The 19083-nt window shown below is 35.5% G+C and overlaps 1 protein-coding gene across 1 annotated transcript in view; it reads right to left on the bottom strand.

Annotated features, from left to right (window-relative positions):
• Window positions 1-515: 515 nt before the first annotated feature.
• Window positions 516-19083, bottom strand: part of ZNF804B (zinc finger protein 804B) — a gene marked incomplete at both ends in the record, with an annotated part of 486930 nt that continues 468362 nt past the window's right edge. The window contains 2 exons of the mRNA XM_080936527.1: window positions 516-4167; window positions 9053-9183. Coding sequence (XP_080792653.1) covers window positions 516-4167; window positions 9053-9183 — 3783 coding nt within the window. The remainder of the gene's footprint in view (window positions 4168-9052; window positions 9184-19083) is intronic.

Below are 19083 nucleotides of genomic sequence, written 5' to 3'. Positions count from 1 at the left end.
TCTCTTAGGTCCCATGAGATATGTGTTAAAAAAAACAATTTAAATAGGAACACAGCCAAAATTTAGCAATAGGGGTTCTTCTTAAACATTTATTCATTTTACTGACATTTTAATATTATTTGAAAAAAATAAAACTGAAATTCACATTCATTCAGAGCTCATTCAAGCAAACACTTCAAACAGAGAGCATTTTATAATTTCTTCACAATATTTATGTTAGGCCAGAATGTTTCCTCTTACCAGTTTATAAAACCAATTAACAACTCATCTCAAACCAGTGTTTAACATTTTTCATACATCATTGTAATCTGCTCTATTACCTTGTCAGCAAAAGAAGTTCTTAAAATGTTCCCATTCCAATACTGATCATTCAGTTTATGCTTAGGAATTAGTTACATTTGGAAATGGCACCATGATTTGTAACGTTTTACCAACAGAAGAGAGGATGCTGCTGCATGGGTTTACAAGTAGAAACGTATGGTGTTACTTCTTCCTAAGATGAGCTGTAATAACTATTAGTTCAAGTGTACTGCCATATTGAAGGCCTCCTTCACACTATTTAACTGTTGCATCTGGCTGGAGCAGGAGTGATGGAAAAGATCTTGACCATGTAGCACTGGTTGAATTAAAGGATTCAGATGGAAAATGGAAGTGGTGGCTGGGTTTAAATGAGGACCAAATAATGTAGGAATAAACGCTGTAGACGGCAGGGGCTGAAACGTCATATGCGGCGGGTGGAAGGGGGCAGCTGTGACTAAATGCAAAGGTTGACCTAGGAACGTAGGGTGACCAGGGATAAGGGTTGGAGCCATGGTCGAGAATGAAATCGGAGTGAAATGTGGCTGTGGCACAGGGTGGAGATGAGCTATAGGGAGGGGACTGCTATGAGAACTTAGGGAAGCAGAGACAGTAAAATGCTGTAGAAAGGTGTGGTGGATGGTGGTGATGGATGTGTGCTGGTGGACTGGAATTGTCTGCACAGCTGACGCAGCAGAGAAGGCAGTGGGCCCTGCAGCAGGCAGCACTCGGAGATTCTTTGACAGGAGCTGTTTCTGCATATGCTGCTGGGCTTGTAGCTGGAGAAGCTTGTACTTATCTATTTCATCAGGGGAAAATGTTATGGGCTGTTGAATTAAAGGGGGTGACAGAGATTTATGACACACTTCTAATTCATCTTCCATTTTGTCATGCTTCTGCACAGTTCTGTCGAAGGAAGAGCTTATATTCCCCTCTACATGATTTACAGACATGCTTACATCTTCGAAGTCTAGATTTATCTGGTCATCTTTGGTCTCTGTTGAATCAGTTACACCAGTATATCTATTAGATGGAAAAGCACCAAGAAAATCATTTGGCACTGGGTCACAGCTTTGAAGAAAAGGTTGGACTTCACTAATGGAAGATTTAGATCGCTCTCTTGTTGTCTGATTGTTTTTTCTGCTTAAAGACTGAGAGTCGGTCACTGAACCACCAATGCCTTTGGAAAGATAGTTATCACATTGAGTGTCTGTTAAAATAGTCGAGTTGTTGTTTTGGAAGTTTTTTACTTTGTTATAGTCAGACGTTCTATGAACCATGTCACCTTTATCATATTTTCTTTTGCTTATGTGTTGCCTCTTCTTTGACAAGGGCAATGCTGTTCTTTTACAATGTGGTGGTCCAGGTTGAGTCGTGCACTGAATTTGTGAATGAGTCTGTGATTCTTTCAAACAACTGTTTGAGGAGAGCTCAACCTTTGCCGATTGCTCCTGACACTTCTTGGCTTGCACTCTTTCCAAAAGACCCTTGGCAGTCAGGGATGGCCCTTCTCCATCTGGAATGTTTGATTGTCTGGTTTCTGAAGGGCCACTTTTACAGCGCCTTACAAGGTAGTTGACAGTGTCCATGTTACATTCTCTGCACTTAACTTTTCCCACATCACCAATGTGAAGGCTGGCTAAAGATTTTTGGTTTCTCTTGTTTTTATTTAAGCAGTAAACCCTCTGTCCTAAATGAGAACCCGATTTGCTGTGCCGGAGTTCCTGGCCATTGAAGCTTTCATCACTATTTCTATCAATCGAAAACCAAGAGCCAGAATCACAGTGGAAAATTCTTGGGTTTGTGGGCCCTGCCAGTTCTTGTTTTTTATCCAGTTTGTACCTTTCTCTGCAGTGACAGTCTCTGCATTTTGACTGTCTTTTAGTTTTAAATGGATCTGAGAGTTTACTATTTCCATCTGTCTGTGTTTCTGACTGAGAACAGTTACTGCTGAAAGGCACATCAGACATGGAGAGGCCATTGTGCTTTCTGTGTTTCCATGTGTGCTTTTCAACCAGGTCACCTTCTTTTTTACAAACATAGAACAAATGACTGTTGTTACTGCCCTTAGACCTATGAGTTGTACAAATGCTTCTCCAGCTGGACATGTTTCTAGAAGATTCATCCATGGGTCTTGGATGGCCCCTCAGAGGTGACACTGGAGAATATTTGTCATGGATCGCTTTCCCACTTGTAGGAGCTCTGCTGACCATACTGATGTTGCACCTATTTGGGCTCACACCTGTATCCTTCCCATGTCCACTGTGATCCCCTGTCATATAAGGACTAAAATTCCAGGTTCGTTGGTTTTCTTCTTCCAGCTCAGACTGTGGACTACAGGGATTTAGCTTATGGTTTTTAGTCCTCGAGCTGTGAGGAGAGAAAGACAAAGCTGTGCAGGCACTGTTGGGAATTGTCCTTTTGCAACTTTGCCAGTGGAAGCTTGACAGGTCCATAAATTCAATCTCATCAGCATTGTTTTTCCGTAGACCATCCTTTAAAGACAGGTTAAGGTAAGCAGGCACTTCAGGACTTTGCATTTCCAAGTCTCCTATACTAGAAGGTTCACTCACACTCGATTCAGAGTCATTGTAGTCCAGATTGTATTTTCTCTGGAACTTTCCCCAATCCGGTTTAGCCATAATCATCTTTGGTTTCAGAGACTGATTATCTCGGGTCAATTGTTCTTGTTCTTTAGTCAAACCCGAGACTTGGCTCTCTGGTTTTGTCTTTATTCCTAAAGCCTCCTTCTCCAACTCTGATTTTAGGTTCTCAGAATTATTCCCATCCTTTGTGTTACGGGAAAGTTTGAAATCAAAATACAAAGGATTACAGCCATAAGATATGCAAGGTTCCGTTCTGGTAAAGAAGAGAAGTTCAGTAGGCCACTGTAGAGTGGTGTGCCCATCCTTGCTCTGGACATGGAGAAACGGGAATGGTTTGGATTTCAGATCATGTGGACAATCTTCTCTGCAAAGTCTCTGCACATGTTTCTCAACCCTTTCTGCTTCATCTAAAGACTCTGCTCTGTGCTCCATTCTGGAGTTACAAATGTGATGAGCTTGAGTATTTTGTTCACTTGGTCCTGATGGTAAAAACTCATCCAGACATTCACACCACCTACTATCACTGTGCTTGTAAATATTTAGTGGACTGGAGGATTCGTTTGCTTGGCACGGGTGATGCACACAGTGTTCTGAAGTATCCCTCAATGCATTCCTAACTTCTTTCTTTCTGCTGGAAAGAGTAAAGTCTCTCTCTGAAACACTGAAGTGAGACTCAGAGAAAGCCATGTGGATGTCTGCTGAATCTTTCAGTCTCCCATTAATAGATTCATGTTTGTTTTGTGAAATTTTAGAGTTCATTGTGAAGGTGTTGTTTAAAACAGTCTCCAGATGGCGTGAGGAGAGGACACCTGCTTCCTTAGTAAGGTCAGCATCATCCTTTGCAAGCCTGCAACACTTGCAGTTCTCTACTGTTCGCTTCACTTTATAGGTGGGTGACTTGTTACAATCGTGTGTATCCTCTGTGTTCTCACTGAAAACTGAGGCAGAGGATTCTAATTTTAGATAGGCTTTTTTTGAAAATGAAAATGAAACTCCCGTCCTGTGGTTTACATTGCTGAGATCTGAAGATGTCTGTGATATCATGTTCCCGAACAAGCGCCGCCTATCTGATTGCAGAGGTTGTCGGCTTGGCATGGCTGAATGCTGCTTCTCCACAGTGCTTCTGGGCACATGCTTCCCCTTGAGAAGGGCACTCTTCATGCAGGATAACTTTCTGCCATTCTTAACAGGGAAAATTCCCTGCTGGAGCTGCTTTTCCATGGCTATCCTCGGGGTTTTGTATGCTGGTCCGTTTCCAGAAACACTGTAAATAGGATAAATATTTAAATGAGTAGGACATTAGCATTGGAATCAAATATATATGCAGACAATATTCTATAGTAGTTCTACATGGAGGTCTTTTAATATTCATTGGTGAACATTATTTTCTGCAAAATGTCGATTTTATCTGCATGTACAAGTCAGTATAACTGCCATAGAGTGGCTACTTCTGAAATGCTCTGTTTACTTCTGTTATTTAGAAATTTAAAAAGCGGTAACAAGCAAACTATCATATAATAAAGCTACAAAACAAAACAAAATAGTTAATTTGCATCACAATGCATTCCTTAGAACCTACAATCTTTGATATTCAAATTTGACATGCTTCATAATCTTAGAACCAGCATATTAATATTAGGTAAGATATTGAAATTCTCGAAGTGTAAAAAGCAGTTTTAATTTGATTTTGCAGCACCTTTAGTGTTCAGTGTTCACCCCTTTAAAAGTCTTTCCTGTTTACTTCTGGTGAAACAAGGTAGTTAGTCATTAGTTTTGTCAGTAGCTAATGTGTTCAGAGAGTCTCAGTATCCTCAGGGATTTTGCAATACTGTCTCTTGCTTCTTACCTCGAAAACTACCTTATGTCCACTGTGCATGCTTTGTCTTTAGAGGGATTTTTGAGATTATTGATTTGGGTCAGGATCATTAATGATTCAAGCAGAAAATAACACAGACAATCTTCCATGTTAAAATTAGTCATTCCACACCTTATCTTTTCACTCTTCTTTGGACAGTGATGCTAATGTTGACTTGGGAAACGTAATGTTTTGGCATCGGTTTTCCAAGTGCTTATATGAAATACCATTCTGTTGTTACCTTTTCCATGTCCCTGGAGGCACATTCACTTTGGTTTCTACTCTATATTTTATTATTACTTATCTTTGGCTTCTTCGCTATAAATATTAAAACCTACATCTTTAATACATATTCCTTAAGTTCTGAAGGACTAACTGTATTCTAAATACTTATCGTTACAGCCTCACCAAAGGGTACTTTTAAATCCTCCTCAGAGAATCTTCTTCCTTTAATAATCTCACTCTGCATTTTCAAAAAAAAGTACCTTATTCATATTTGTTATGATCACTCACAGGAGAATTATTCAAACACAATGTGTGAGCTACTGAATGTTATTTTAGGACAAAACAAACAAACAAATGGGTGTATTTAAGTGTGACTGGAGCCTGGGCACAGAGGGGCCAGAAATGACTATAGTGTAACTGAATTTTGTCTTGGTGACAAGGATATACCTTTCCACATGTGTGCTACATCTTAAATTAAGCAGCATCTCTAATTCCTAATTAATACATTTTGTTCTCCTGGAAAATCAGTTTCCTGTCATTAGTATTACACTCAAAAGAAAGAACTGAAATTTTAGTGGGAAAACATTAGCATTTTTTCTTCCAGATCACAAAAATCATGAATATTTTAGTATTAGTAAATTATGTTTTATTTAATTTTAAAACAAACAGTTTTCTTGAGAATGTAGATATGTGTATGAGGGTGGGTCTTCTGTAATTCATACTGGGATGTCAAATAGATGTGCACATGTAGTGTGAAATTGTGGCTATGCTAAAGCTCACTAAAACATTCAACACAGCAAGTAATTTCCTGCGCATGTTTGTATCTGTGTTAAACATAACTTAAGATCCTCAATCATAGCAAATTTCAGATACAGAGCATAATAATTATTATTGTATGTAGTCTCCAAGCTCTATTTTAGATCATAAGAACTTATATGTAAACATGTGTTGACCTCCTATGATTCCTATCTCCTAGACCTGGGTAGAAAATGTTCACCCTTCTACAATTTCTCATGGTTTCCACACTTGCATTCTCTAGTTTTTGTGATTGAGAAATAATTATATTCATTTGTAAAACCTAGTAAGACAGTGACTAAAGAGTTAACCATTTAACTTGCACTATTTTTTTATACATCCCATTATTATCCTCCAATTCTAAAGCAAAATAACATAATAAATACAGACTGTCTCCTATGGGGAAAGGCATATTTTTCAAATAGAAACAAATAGACATACCAAAATAGAATAGTTTTGTTGTGTTGTATTATGCTTCTTATATGTTATACTTCTGTTCTTGGGATCAACATCAGTAATGTCTCTCAAATTTTGCCAAAACACCCATAAAGATATATCATACTTAAATATTTACATAAAAGCTTATGTTCAGAAAGTGACTACTTCCCAATTCAAAAAAGGCTTTTATTGGAGACCCTGTGTGAGGGAAGATACACAAGAGAAGCTCAAAGCGGGCTGTCCAATGCAACTCATCTCCAGTTATCTTCCAATATTTGTTTGTCGCTTGGATTCAAATATTCTCAGCACCACTAATTGATCTTTCCTATATGAAAAACTAATATTATTTGGCTCATTATAAGTGGACAGTATCAATTTCAACAGCACTAATTGTAAGATTCTGGAAATCAAATGTTAATAACTAGGACAAAATATATGATGGAATAAAATAAAAAAAAAATATTCATGAAAGGTCTTCCCAGCCAAATTTGCCAGGTCCTTCAGAAAACATAAAGATAGTGGACAAACACAAGTTGTCTAGAAAGGACGCTTTGTTATTTTGATTTTAATTATTATGCATCAAACCTTCCACAACAAAGCAAATATTTTATAACTCTAAGTGACGTCTATTAGGGCATGAGGCTATTGAAACAGATAGAGCAGTTGGTGAGCAATAGTAAAGTAGAAATAAACTTCATGATTTGAGATTCTGTATTTAGAGTAATGAACATTTATTTTTTCTGTAGCAGTGAAGCACATTATGGAGTGTAGAGTGGTTATGTATGAGTTTATTTGATATATAGGGTTTTCTGATAGATATACTAACTTAATAGAGCAGACATTTTGACTTAGAAGATGTTACCTATCAACTGCGGAAACTTAGACATTTTTCAACAGGAATGCTATCATTACTATCCATCCCATTGTCCTCTAAAAAATCATGCCTCACCTCCAACTTCAAAACGATTCCTCTGATCCTGTCTGATTACTTCACTGTGGGAATGAAGAAATGTGGATGTGTAGTTACTTTCATAGAAAAGAAACAAAAATTGGTGCTTATGAGGGTAACTCAGATTTGCTGATGACAAAGACAATTCTAATCTGGACTGCGTAGGCCTATATTTTGGATGTCTTTCCTTCCCAATTATTATTATTATTATTATTTGAATCACTGAATCCTGTAAATAATCATTCAGGATTGAAATGTGATGTCCATGATTTTTTTGAATGCTATATTAACGAACCCAAGAATTTGTGTTCTAAGTTCTGTTTCAGTAGGTTTGATTTGTAATTATTATCAATCTCTTTCTGTATTTAAGTGGCATGAGTCTGTTGTTGTATAGATTTGTTAGTACCCAATACATTTCTCTAATAGTTCAGATTCTCCCAAGAAGTCTCTTATTATTAACTTCATTTCTCTACATATGTAGTACAATACCTTTAATTCTTATTTATCTTACATTTAACATTTTTTATGTTTTCTCTATCTGATGTTAGTTATATTCTAAACACTTTATATGTTATAAAATGGTCACTATTTCATTAAAACTTAACCAAAAATCATAAATATTTTATAAACATTGATTTTCAATGTTGTATGGTAGTATAACTAAACCATTTGCTTTTTTTATTGCATGTTGAATTCCATTTCAGCAACAGGAATTTAAATTCTGGCAGAGCTACAAAATCCACAGTTCACCAGGTTGCTGTCAACCACATTAATTAGCTATATTGCTATTATGCATTATGATTCATATTAGCACAATTCACAATCTGCAATGTTAATTGCATTCCAGGTAACAACTTTGAATCATTCAATGGCTGCAAGCTTTTTTGTAAACTGTCATTTTTCAGTTACAAGTATGTATTAATGCAAATCATATTATGGTATAATTATCAATTAAAATGACATTGTGCAGTAAATTTAACCACATTAATCATATTTTGTTTCTCTGCCAGACAATAATAGCATCATTTATTTTAGAGTTAAGTGTGTACAAGGGAATATACATGTATTATCCACCCCAGAGGTGTATTGTTATTTACAGTTTTAAAGCTATCACTGTAGATACCTGAGAGAGTACAGTGTTTGCAAGATATAACCATGCAATTTCATATATTAATACATAGAGATTAGAACTTCTCACATGCTACTTGCATAAGATTAAGCCAGGCAAATTTCCAGTATAGATTCAGGAGCTGATTATGATTTGTCCCTCTTATCTGGGGAGCTATTGGTTATCCGATGGTTGCTGGTATCCGAAGAATCAGTTTTCTTCAGGGATGTGAGTCCGATGCAGATATCCATCCTTGTTTCCATGAGAATATGGTCTCACACATGCACTAAAGTCAGTATCTAGACAGTATTTATATACAGATACTTACATATAGATGGAACATGTGATATTAGTAAGAAAAAGTGATAAGAGACGGGAATTGTAGGGGAAGAAACAGAGACTGGAGTTGATCCAGCATATTACAATATAAATATGTGGCCACAAGAATATTAAATATTCTACAGTTATCATTATAAAACAAATTACTGAGGAATTATGTCAGAAAAAAATTAAGCTAGAACATATGCCAGTTTATTAAAATTGTTCCCTGGATCACTTCATTAAGCAGGGTAATATGTTAACAGCATTGAGAAGAAAAAAATATAAAATAACAAAGTTATTAATTAACAAACCATCAAGAACTAAAACTTTTCCTTCAAGCATATTTTTTGATTGGTCTTAAATTTTTATTATTGTGGAGAACAAAGTAGATTCAGTATTGAAATTTCCCAGGAGATGGGATATGCATTTTGGACCATCTGAGCCCCTCTGTTTCTTACCATTCAGACTGTTGTCGCAGCTCAGCCAGCTGATGGAGTCGTTTAAGTGCTTTTTCTTGCTTCTTCTCATCTTTCCATGATTTGGAAGCGACATTTCTAGCAAATTCTCGATGCTTTAATTCTTTCAATCTCTGCATAAAAGAATATAATGGGAAGAGTTTTATGAATGAGAATAAATAAAACAAGTTTTTCTGTCTACAAGTCTTAAACATAGTCTTGAAAGCAAAGGTATCTTGTGGGACATTTGGAGGAAAAACATTTCTACCACTGTTTTTCTCTACTCCAGGTTAAATTTAGTAGATAATTATAGTTGTCTACTAAGTTTTTCCTCAAAGCTTGTTGAAGTCAACCTCAAAATGGGCTGCAAAACTGGGAGGGGGTCCTTGATGTAGTCATCGTGGGCACACAACTGTGTCAGCTGTGTGTCTAGACCCTGAAAAAATCGAATTCATGTGCCATCTTCAAAGGGAGAGAAAGTCAAAGGTTTTGCTTTCCTAAGCCTACCTGCACTAGTCCATTTTCGTAAAGAAGATGCTGATTAGATAAAACAAGGTAAATGAACTTCTTTCAGTAAATTGCTTCTATTACTAAATACTGGTTCTAAGGGGGATTTTACATTATTTTTTTTAAGTTGGAGATATATAACAATTTCAGAGCACGACGCAGAAATATAAGGTGGTAAGGAATTTAACCACAAAATAGTGGCTTTCCTTTTCTTCATTTAAATAAACCTGATTGTCTTTTAATGACTTTTCTCTAAAACAATAGGTATACAACCAGATTAGATGCTTCTCATTACATGATTAGATCTCTCCTGTAGAAACTGTCACAGAGCACATCTAGCAACACTGAATGAGCTGAAAAACAGACACTATCAAATGAGCGCTTTGAACCTTAAGGCTTAATGATAAATTGAGAGTGTACTTGAAGGTTAGCCACTCTTGACCCACGTCTTACGATGTTAAACATTCCAAAATTTGTGTCCATTTTTAATTTTTCATATCAAGTATGATGATCCACCTCATTCCTCCAAGCTGTCATTTTTCTGGGAGAAGAACATTTCCTATATATAAAAGAATAAGCATAGTCTTTTATGTTCGTTTATTTTATTCTTGAAAGAAATGTAGCCATGTGAGTCAGTGTCTTGGTAACCATATCTAAATTGAATATCTGAAGGAGGTCGACCAGCATTTCTGAAGGAAAATAGTTTGAGTACAAAAAAAAAGGAGGGGGGGACAGAACTGGTAACAGGCACAGAGAATATCAAAGATTCAATCTTGACTCAATTTTTGTAAATACTTTGGATATTTCTTTTTAAAAGCTCCAAAAATTAAAAACATATATGTATGCATGTATAGTTAGATTAGATAGATAGACAGACAGACAGACAGACAGATAGATAGAGATAGAGAGATAGAGAGATAGACAGATATATATATATATATATATATGTATATATATACATATATATATATATATATATATATATATATATATATATATATATATATATTAAAAAAAAGAACTGCAGGGACAAAATTGGAGGACATCATGAGAGACAGGAGGTTCAGTAACCGGCCCAAATTGGGGTCCAGTTTAAGGGGAGGCCCGGGAACCTGACACTATTACTGATGTGGTGTGCTTGCAGACAGGAGCCTAGCATGGCTGCCCTCTGTGAGGCCCAGCAAGCACTGAAAGAGTCAGATGCAGATAGAAGCCACCAACCAATAGACAGAAGCCTGAAACACCTGTGTTTTAATTGGGGAAATGCTGGAAGAAGCTGAAGAGGCAGGTGGTTCCATGGGAAGATCAGCAGTCTCAACTGACCTGCACCCCAGGATTTCTCAGACACTGAGCCATCAACTAGACATCATATACCAACTGATAGGAGTTCCTGACACATATACAGCAGAGGATTTTCTGGTTTGTCCTCAGTCAGAAAAGATGCATCTAACCCTCAAGAGACTTGAGGCCTGAGGGAGTGGAATTAGAAACATCCTCTTGGAGACAGAGATGGGAGGAGGTATGCGATGGGGAGCAGCCCAGGCAGGGAAGACCTTGAGGGGAATGAAATCTGGACTGCAAAAACGAATTAAAGAATAAAGAGAATTATAAAATAAAATAAAAGAACAAATATCACTAGTTCCAAAGTGCAGCTAATATCACATTGTGATGATCATGAATGAGTTGATAGCCTTGGTCAGTCAGAAGTAGAAAATGAAGTTTATAATCTTGCCATTCCTAGTATTTATACTTTCTTAGACTCTACTTGCTTTATACTATAATCTTTGGTTATCCTGAAGATTTGGCTTATGAGAAAGCCCACTTGGAAATTTTCTTGCTTACTTTAAGAGGACATACATCATTCACTTCAACTGTGTTGAAGAGAGACACTGGCTATATTCAGTGAAGATGAAGGTTTCACTCTTGGTTTATAAATGTAATAGATTGTTTATTATTTATTATTTTATTTATTATTTATTATTTATATATTGTTTATTATTTCACATTACCAGAAAATAAAACTTGTATAATTGAAAAATTTGAATTATTTGTTAATGCTTAATTTCACATGATTGCATTAGTATTCGAAATTTTCATGTACATGTTTCTTCTATTAGTTCCAAAATTTTGGGAAAATTCCATTTCCTGATAAATACTTATGTTTTTAGTCAGTCTTATTTTCCATAAATAAATACTGTAATTTATTTACTCTTGCGGAACCAAGTCTTCACTATCATTCCAAGATTATGAAGCATAAGGAGTCTGAGGATGTATAAATATCAGAAATGGGAATTTTATAAACTTCATTTTCTACTTCTAACTGATCATGTCTATGCTCATTCATGATCCCGGCCCTGATGTATAGCTGCACTTACAACCAGTGATCTTTCATGTTGTTAGATTGTTTTATGACAAAAAAAAACACAAACAAAAAAAAAACTTTTTTACAAATTACTTCCTTTCCCTTCTAGAAAGACAGATATGTATTCCTGTATTCCTTATAAGAAAATTGCAGTTTATTAAGTAGTTGACAAAACCAAGTTTAAAAGTCCACAAGAATAATTAGGAGAATTGATTTGTTGTGGAAGTCATTAAAAAGATCTACTTTTTTTTTTTTTGAGGAACATGAAGAATAAATTTTGTTTATTGTTATTTGTTTATGTTTATTTTGTTTAAAGCAAAATTTAGCTCAGCCAGGTGGGAGTGCTCATGATTATTTAGAGAAAGAGAGGGGGTCTGGGGTGGGAAGGAGAAGGGGGGAAGAGAAGGGAAGAAGAGAAGGGGTGAAGAGAAGGGGGAGAAGAAGGGGGAGGAGAAGGGGGAAGGAGAACAGAGGAGGAAAATCAAATAAGAAATTTTCTTATGTTTCAAGTGTTCATATAAATACATTTATGTGAAAAAAACGAAAAACAAATCTAAAACTAAAACCAAAACTTCGTCTGGCCAGAAGAACCATGTGAGGAATTAAGTAAAATAGATTCTATCATTCACACAGTGCCCCAAGCCATCCAGGTTCTCACCAACGGTATTGAGAAAAATTGGTTTGGGTAAGTAAAGAATTCAGCAAACTCTGCTTCAATAGTGAGTAATCAGCTCTGTTGAAAACTACTTCATTTGGACTTTCCTAACACACAATAAAAGCAAGGAATAAAAGAATAGGTGATTACAAGCTACTTAGATAAATTATTGCCACTTAACAAACAAACACATAGACAAACAAATTTAAAATAATGAACATAAGAAGAGAGATAACACTCAAAATTATTTGAAAAGTCCCAAGAAACCACTGTAGAAAATTATTAAAATAAATACACATCATCTATTTTAAAAAGTTTAAGTGAAATTACTCCATAAGTGGATAGGGAAACAGTGCTCTCAAAGACATGACCGGTTAGCAAATAAAAAGCCCAATGGCAGGAGTTGGTTACCTGTTTTACAGCTGTTAGCAGGGCTCCATATAGTCCCCATATTACATTCTATTGCCATTGATCTTGGTTATCCTCTAGAACTCAACAGGAAATCCCTATAACTGAAGATACCACAACTTGAGTATAGATTATGAAGAGATAAAACTGGTACTGACTGGTAGCTTCATTTCTACTGACAAACATTCATAGTTCTTAAAGGTGATATTCATACTACAGGAGAAGAAGAATAAATATCGATCTTATCGTGACTGGAATCTTTGAGCTACAGTTAATGATTTGGCATTGCAAGACCTGCCCACTGATAGAAGGGTGTGACACATGTTATGGAAGTAAATTCTATCTTATTGAATTTAATATATATTCCATTTGGCATGTACCCTACTGGGGCCAAGAATTTGTGTGGCTTGATATAAGCCTTGGGAAGAACCTGCTATCAGTCTGCCAAATGGTCATAATATTAAATGTACTTTTAATGATTTATTGCTATGCTTATAAACTAGTTCACATCTCAACCCTCACTGAATGACTTAGTCAGGGTTTCTGTTCCTGCACAAAACATCATGACCAAGAAGAAAGTAGGCAAGGAAAGGGTTTGTTCCACTTATACTTCCATATTGCTGTTAATCAACACAGGAAGTCAGAACAGGACCTCACTCTGGGTAGGAACTTGGATGCAAAAGCCATAGAATAATGCTGTTTACTGTGTTTCTTCCCCTGGTTTGTTCAGCTTGTTTTCTTATAGAACCCAGTTCTACCAGCCCAGGGATGTCAACACTCACAATGGGCAGGACCTTGCCTCTTTGATCACTAATGGAGAAAATGTCTTACTGCTGGATCTCATGGATTCATTTCCTCAAGGGAAACTCCTTTCTCTGTGATAACTCCAGTTTGTGTGAAGTTAACACACAAATCCAGCCAGTAAACTGAAGACTTTCTTTCCTTCCTTCGTTCCTTCCTACTTTCCTTCCTTCCTTCCTTCCTTCCATCCTTCCTTCCTTCCTTCCTTCCTTCCTTCCTTCCTTCCTTCTTTCTTTCTTTCTTTCTTTCTTTTTTTCTTTCTTTCTTTCTTTCCTTCTTTCTTTCTTTTTCTTTGTAGTTGTAGTAGCAGATGGCTATTAACAGAGATGCCCATGTTTGCTCAAGGTGCGAAAAGGAATTGGAGAGTTCTCAGGCCTAAAGAGAGTATTTACATAATGATCCAACCTGCAAGGGCCAGGGCTCCTTTCACAGAGAGGGAGAAAGTATTACAAGAGCCAGAAGCAGAGGCTGATTGTGACTACAGAGTTTTGTGGACAAATAAGAATTAACAGAGGCTGGGATAAAAAGCCAAACCTTGACAAGCTTAGTTAGATAAAATACAAGCATGGAAGTATGAGGTAGACAGGAAGTGTTAGCTTTAGCCAGAGCTAGTGAAAATTTTAGTTATTGGAGAGGGAGAGTGAGTTTACTTTTAAAATGATTTCTAGAGGGTAGATGGTGTTCTTATGGAAGTACCAAAGGCCCAACATCAAAAATTATAAATTTTTAAAATTGGTAAATTATACATTGGACTTGTTCAACTTTTTTTTTTATTAAAGAAGAAATTAAGTTGAATGAGTAGAAAGTTGAGAATGGAGGTTAACATGATAAAATCATCATAGTATGAAACTGTCAAAGAATGAATAACAATATCATTTAAAAGAATGCAATGAATGCACTTTGGAATTTCAAGGTAATATGAAGACAAAACTCTGTATCAAAGAAATTGTCTCTTTGTAAACAAGTAAATTATGTACATATTCATATGTGCAAAACCTAGACAACTCATTACCAGCAGACATATATAAGAAATGTGAACAGGTAGCATGAAGTAAAGATGAAAATTATAGGAGAAATATGTATAGCAAAGAACAAAATAGAGGAACTATAGTGATGTATGATTTTCCTTTGACTTTGTACACTGCTTGATCTTTTGAGGTTTACAGAAAACAGAGAAACAAAATAAATAGCAATGGCCTTAAGCATAGTAGAGGTGAGAGGGGTGAAAAAAACAATGTACTGTTAAAATATTTGTTACAAAGCAATATATTAATAGTGAAGAGAAGACTGGTAAGTTAAATAAATCCTATATTAATTATACAGCAAGTATTAATTAATACATTGAGATAGTTTTTTATACAATGGACCACAAAGAAGATAAAAGAAAATGCTTAGAACTATTTATTTCAAAAGAAGAAAGAAAAACATACTAAAATTCTGAGTAAAACAAATGTGACAATTGCAAAAGAAATTGCAAGATAACTGGAATTCAAAAGTTTCACCAACAAATTAAGTAACCTAAACAGCAAAATGTAAAACATATATAATATCAATTAAAAAGTGAGCTCTTATATAGAAATAGAAGAATATTCATTAATGAAGAGACTAGCATTTCAGCTGCATAAACAATAGTCTCTGTTCAGTGGGAAATAATCATGGAAAACAATGACAAAATCCATTCAATTTAATTCATATGTGGAATTTAAAATGTCCAGTGTTCTAGAAGTTGAGTATGGATGGTGTTTATCAAAGTCTTTAAAGAGTTTCTCTAGTGGTTTGAATAAAAATAATCAATAAGCTCTTATGCTTGAAGGCTTAGTTACTAAGGAGTAGCTCTACTTAGAAAGATTAGTTATTGTGACTCTGTGGTACACCTTTGTAACTGTAAGCAAGCCCCATCAAAAATTCTCTCCTGTACAATAGTTGCCATGGTCTTGGTATTTCTTTCCTGCAAAAGAATACTAAGAAAGCTGAGTACAGGTTAGGAGGAAAGCTTCAACAGTGGGTATATGTAGCAAATAGATACATTAAGAAATTCTGCTCTGCTGTTTTATGGTTCAATGACTATAGATAACAGCTATGAACTTTCAATTTCAATAATAGCAATGATTATTTCAAAAAGGTTGAACAATAAACTTTGAAAAATTTGTGTAAGAAATAAGTGTTTAAGGAGATAAATGTCTCTAACACTACTTGAACATATACATATGTATCACACTTCCCTGTTTTCTATTAATATGAATAATTTTGTGTCTTATATACCAGCTTATAAATAAACTTTAAAGAAGCAATTCCCAACTGAAGGTCTGCTATAACATTAATCTTTAACTATAAATATTTGAGGTCTTTGAGATAGCTCAGCTGGTAAAGGCATTCGATGCACACTGTAAGAAACTGAAGCTGATCTCTAGCGCCCACATGGAGATGGAAGGAGAGTACCATCTCCTCTAGATTGTCTTCTTAACTTTACAGATATGTCGTGAAATGTCTATACTGGGATGTACATTATGCTAACACCTGGTTAGATAAAAGCTGGAATGCTCATAGCATACTAAATCAGGGTACCATCCAGTGCAGGAGCATTGTGAATGGAAAAGGTTATTTTATAATGACAGGTGTCCGGATTAAACAAAGGAACAATGATAAATGTGCATGCACAGAACTGAACCTTAAGGAACATGAAACAGAATTTACTAAGACTTCACAGAGAAAAAATTATAACACTATTGGTAATTATAATATGAAATATTTTCGAAACCCCACCACTAATCAACAATAGATTTCAAGCTGTACATTTCATATGCTAAAATAGGTTATACTAAGTAACTGATTAATTCAGAAAAAATAAAAGGTTTATTTATTTATTTATTTTTTGCTGCTGGGTACACTTCAAAATCATATCAGAAATTAAAGTTCCCCAGTATTATATTTAGAACTTGCCTAGTTTCCATCATTTCAATATTTACATAAGACACGTCACCAAAACTTTCTGTAACCAACTAAATATAAGGAAAAGTAAAATGTCTTCTGTTCTTTCAGAGCAACCAATGTATCCACCCATAAAAAACTACTTTCACATTCATGCCAAGAAAATGGTTTATAGTATAATTTCTTTATGAATATAGAAAGAACTTAATTACTATTCAAAGCAGAAAATAAACCTGCACACATTTTTTCATTTTATAATTTGATTGATAAGCAGAGAGGGCAGATAATAATAGAAAATACATTGATTTCTTGCTCTTTAATGAGAAATACATAGGATAAAAAACTAAACTAATCAACATAATTATGATTTGTATCTGCCCCTATAGCTATGACTGATTTTAATTACACATAAGAACACAGGTGTTAATATATTGAAAAATACAAAGTTCACTGATAACAAGCCTTTTGACCTTATGCCAAAATTCATATTTTGTCCCAAATTAATGTTTTATTTTTACTATTTTAAAGGGCCATACTGACAATAGGGTAGTCTTTGATTTGTGTGATTCTTACCGGGTTCATGGTACTACTCCTTTAGTGGACAGGTAGTCTTGTATAGTGTGAAATTTGTGCATATTCTAATATAAAATGTAGTATGTAATCTCATATACTGCAAGATATTGTACTGTATAGTATAATATGATAGGATGTCATCTAATATGGTATAACATCATGTAATTAAATATGAAATTAAGACAGCAGAGAAATAGACAGCAGATCTGTATGCTGGAGAATTCACACACTCCAGGAGATTCCAGTTCTCTTTAAGAAGCCTTAAACCTACTACAAATCAACTCTCTTCAAAGCCACTAAAGCAAAGTCAACTTTTAAGGAGAGCTCACTGTTTATTTTTATGCTTAAAATTCATTGTCTATCCTGTCTTCTGAGATGGAATCCATAAACTCTTTCCTGGCACTGTCCATGAGGTCAATAGCCTGAGGTCAAAGAGGTCATTGGCTCTAATGGAAAACCTAGGAATTTTTTTCTATATGAATATAGCAATAAAATGGCACTCGATATCAGTGCATTGCTCATCTCTTCTTAGAGATGCTTCATCTTGCAGTACATGGTAATTCACAACTGAATAATGTACAGGAAATAGGGGACTCCTGAATATTTAGCCTGAAGCATGTGATGTCTCCATCACACCTGATTCTGCTGGAGGTTCATGGATCTATGTAGAATAAAAGTTAGGAAGACTGTAAGACCCAGAGGAGGTGGATCACATCAAGAAAGCTGTTTTCCAAACTTAACAGGGCAGGTGCGTATATAAACTCACAGAAACTGTGATAGCGCACCCATGCTCTGCATCATGTCAGCCTCACAAATCCCCAACATAGAAAAGAATCACATACACAGTTCCACCATCTAACCAAGAAGCTATTTAAAATTAATAGCTGCTAGTATAGGGAAAATCAGAAAATCTATTTTCTTCAATGGAGTGATACTGGGTATATCAACCACACCCCAAGAGAGGCCCATTCTCCAGAGCAGTCAGCAAACAAACTAAATTCTATATTGTTTGTTGGTGTGTTTGCTTGTTCTTTGCTTTTAGAGAAGGGGAGAGCATGAAGTTGGATAGGTAGTGAATGTGAAAGGCTCTGAGAGTAGCTGGAGAGGAAAAAATATAAGATCAAAATGAACTATATAAAATTCTCAAGGAATAAATAGCCAAAACCATTCGTTTAAATGTTAAAAACAAAACATCACATGTGCATTCTTAGTGAAAATTATACTGGGAATTACGCTGTCAAATGCATGACACAAGTAGATTGTTGAGCACCACAGCAATACATATATAGAGCTGATATCCCCTCGGGCCATATTTGGGGTTCTACCTACAAAGGGACTACGAAGGGACAGCACATACGAGAGAGTAACTAGGTCCAGTGTGTTTCTCTCCACAAGAGTGAGCTCATTTCTTCTGCAACAACACACATGGAGGTTATGTTTAGGCATAATACCTGAATGAATCTGTTATATCCTACTATGATGGACTTTCTTAAATGACTCAGTTGATAGTTTCTAATTTAAGATAGCTATTCATGGTTTATTTGTTTATTTGTTTGTTTTGTTTTTGGGGGGAGCAGGGAGGTTATACTACTTCATAAAATCTAGTGTCACATGATATATAATCAAGGTTGATAATGTGGCTAAACAGTGATTTTTTTTTTCAAAGTAATTACCCTGCCTAACCTGACATGCGTAAGGGTCAACGGTTTTGAGAATGTGGGCTAGTGCTTCAAACACCAGATTTTTATTGTATTGTATTGTATTGTATATTACATTTTAGTCTGTATTACCAATATTCAT

Source organism: Micromys minutus (assembly GCF_963924665.1).
Source record: "Micromys minutus genome assembly, chromosome: 23".
Classification (NCBI taxonomy): domain Eukaryota; kingdom Metazoa; phylum Chordata; class Mammalia; order Rodentia; family Muridae; genus Micromys; species Micromys minutus.
Note: the sequence above shows the minus strand (reverse complement) of the source record. Positions and strands in the feature narration are given on the sequence as shown.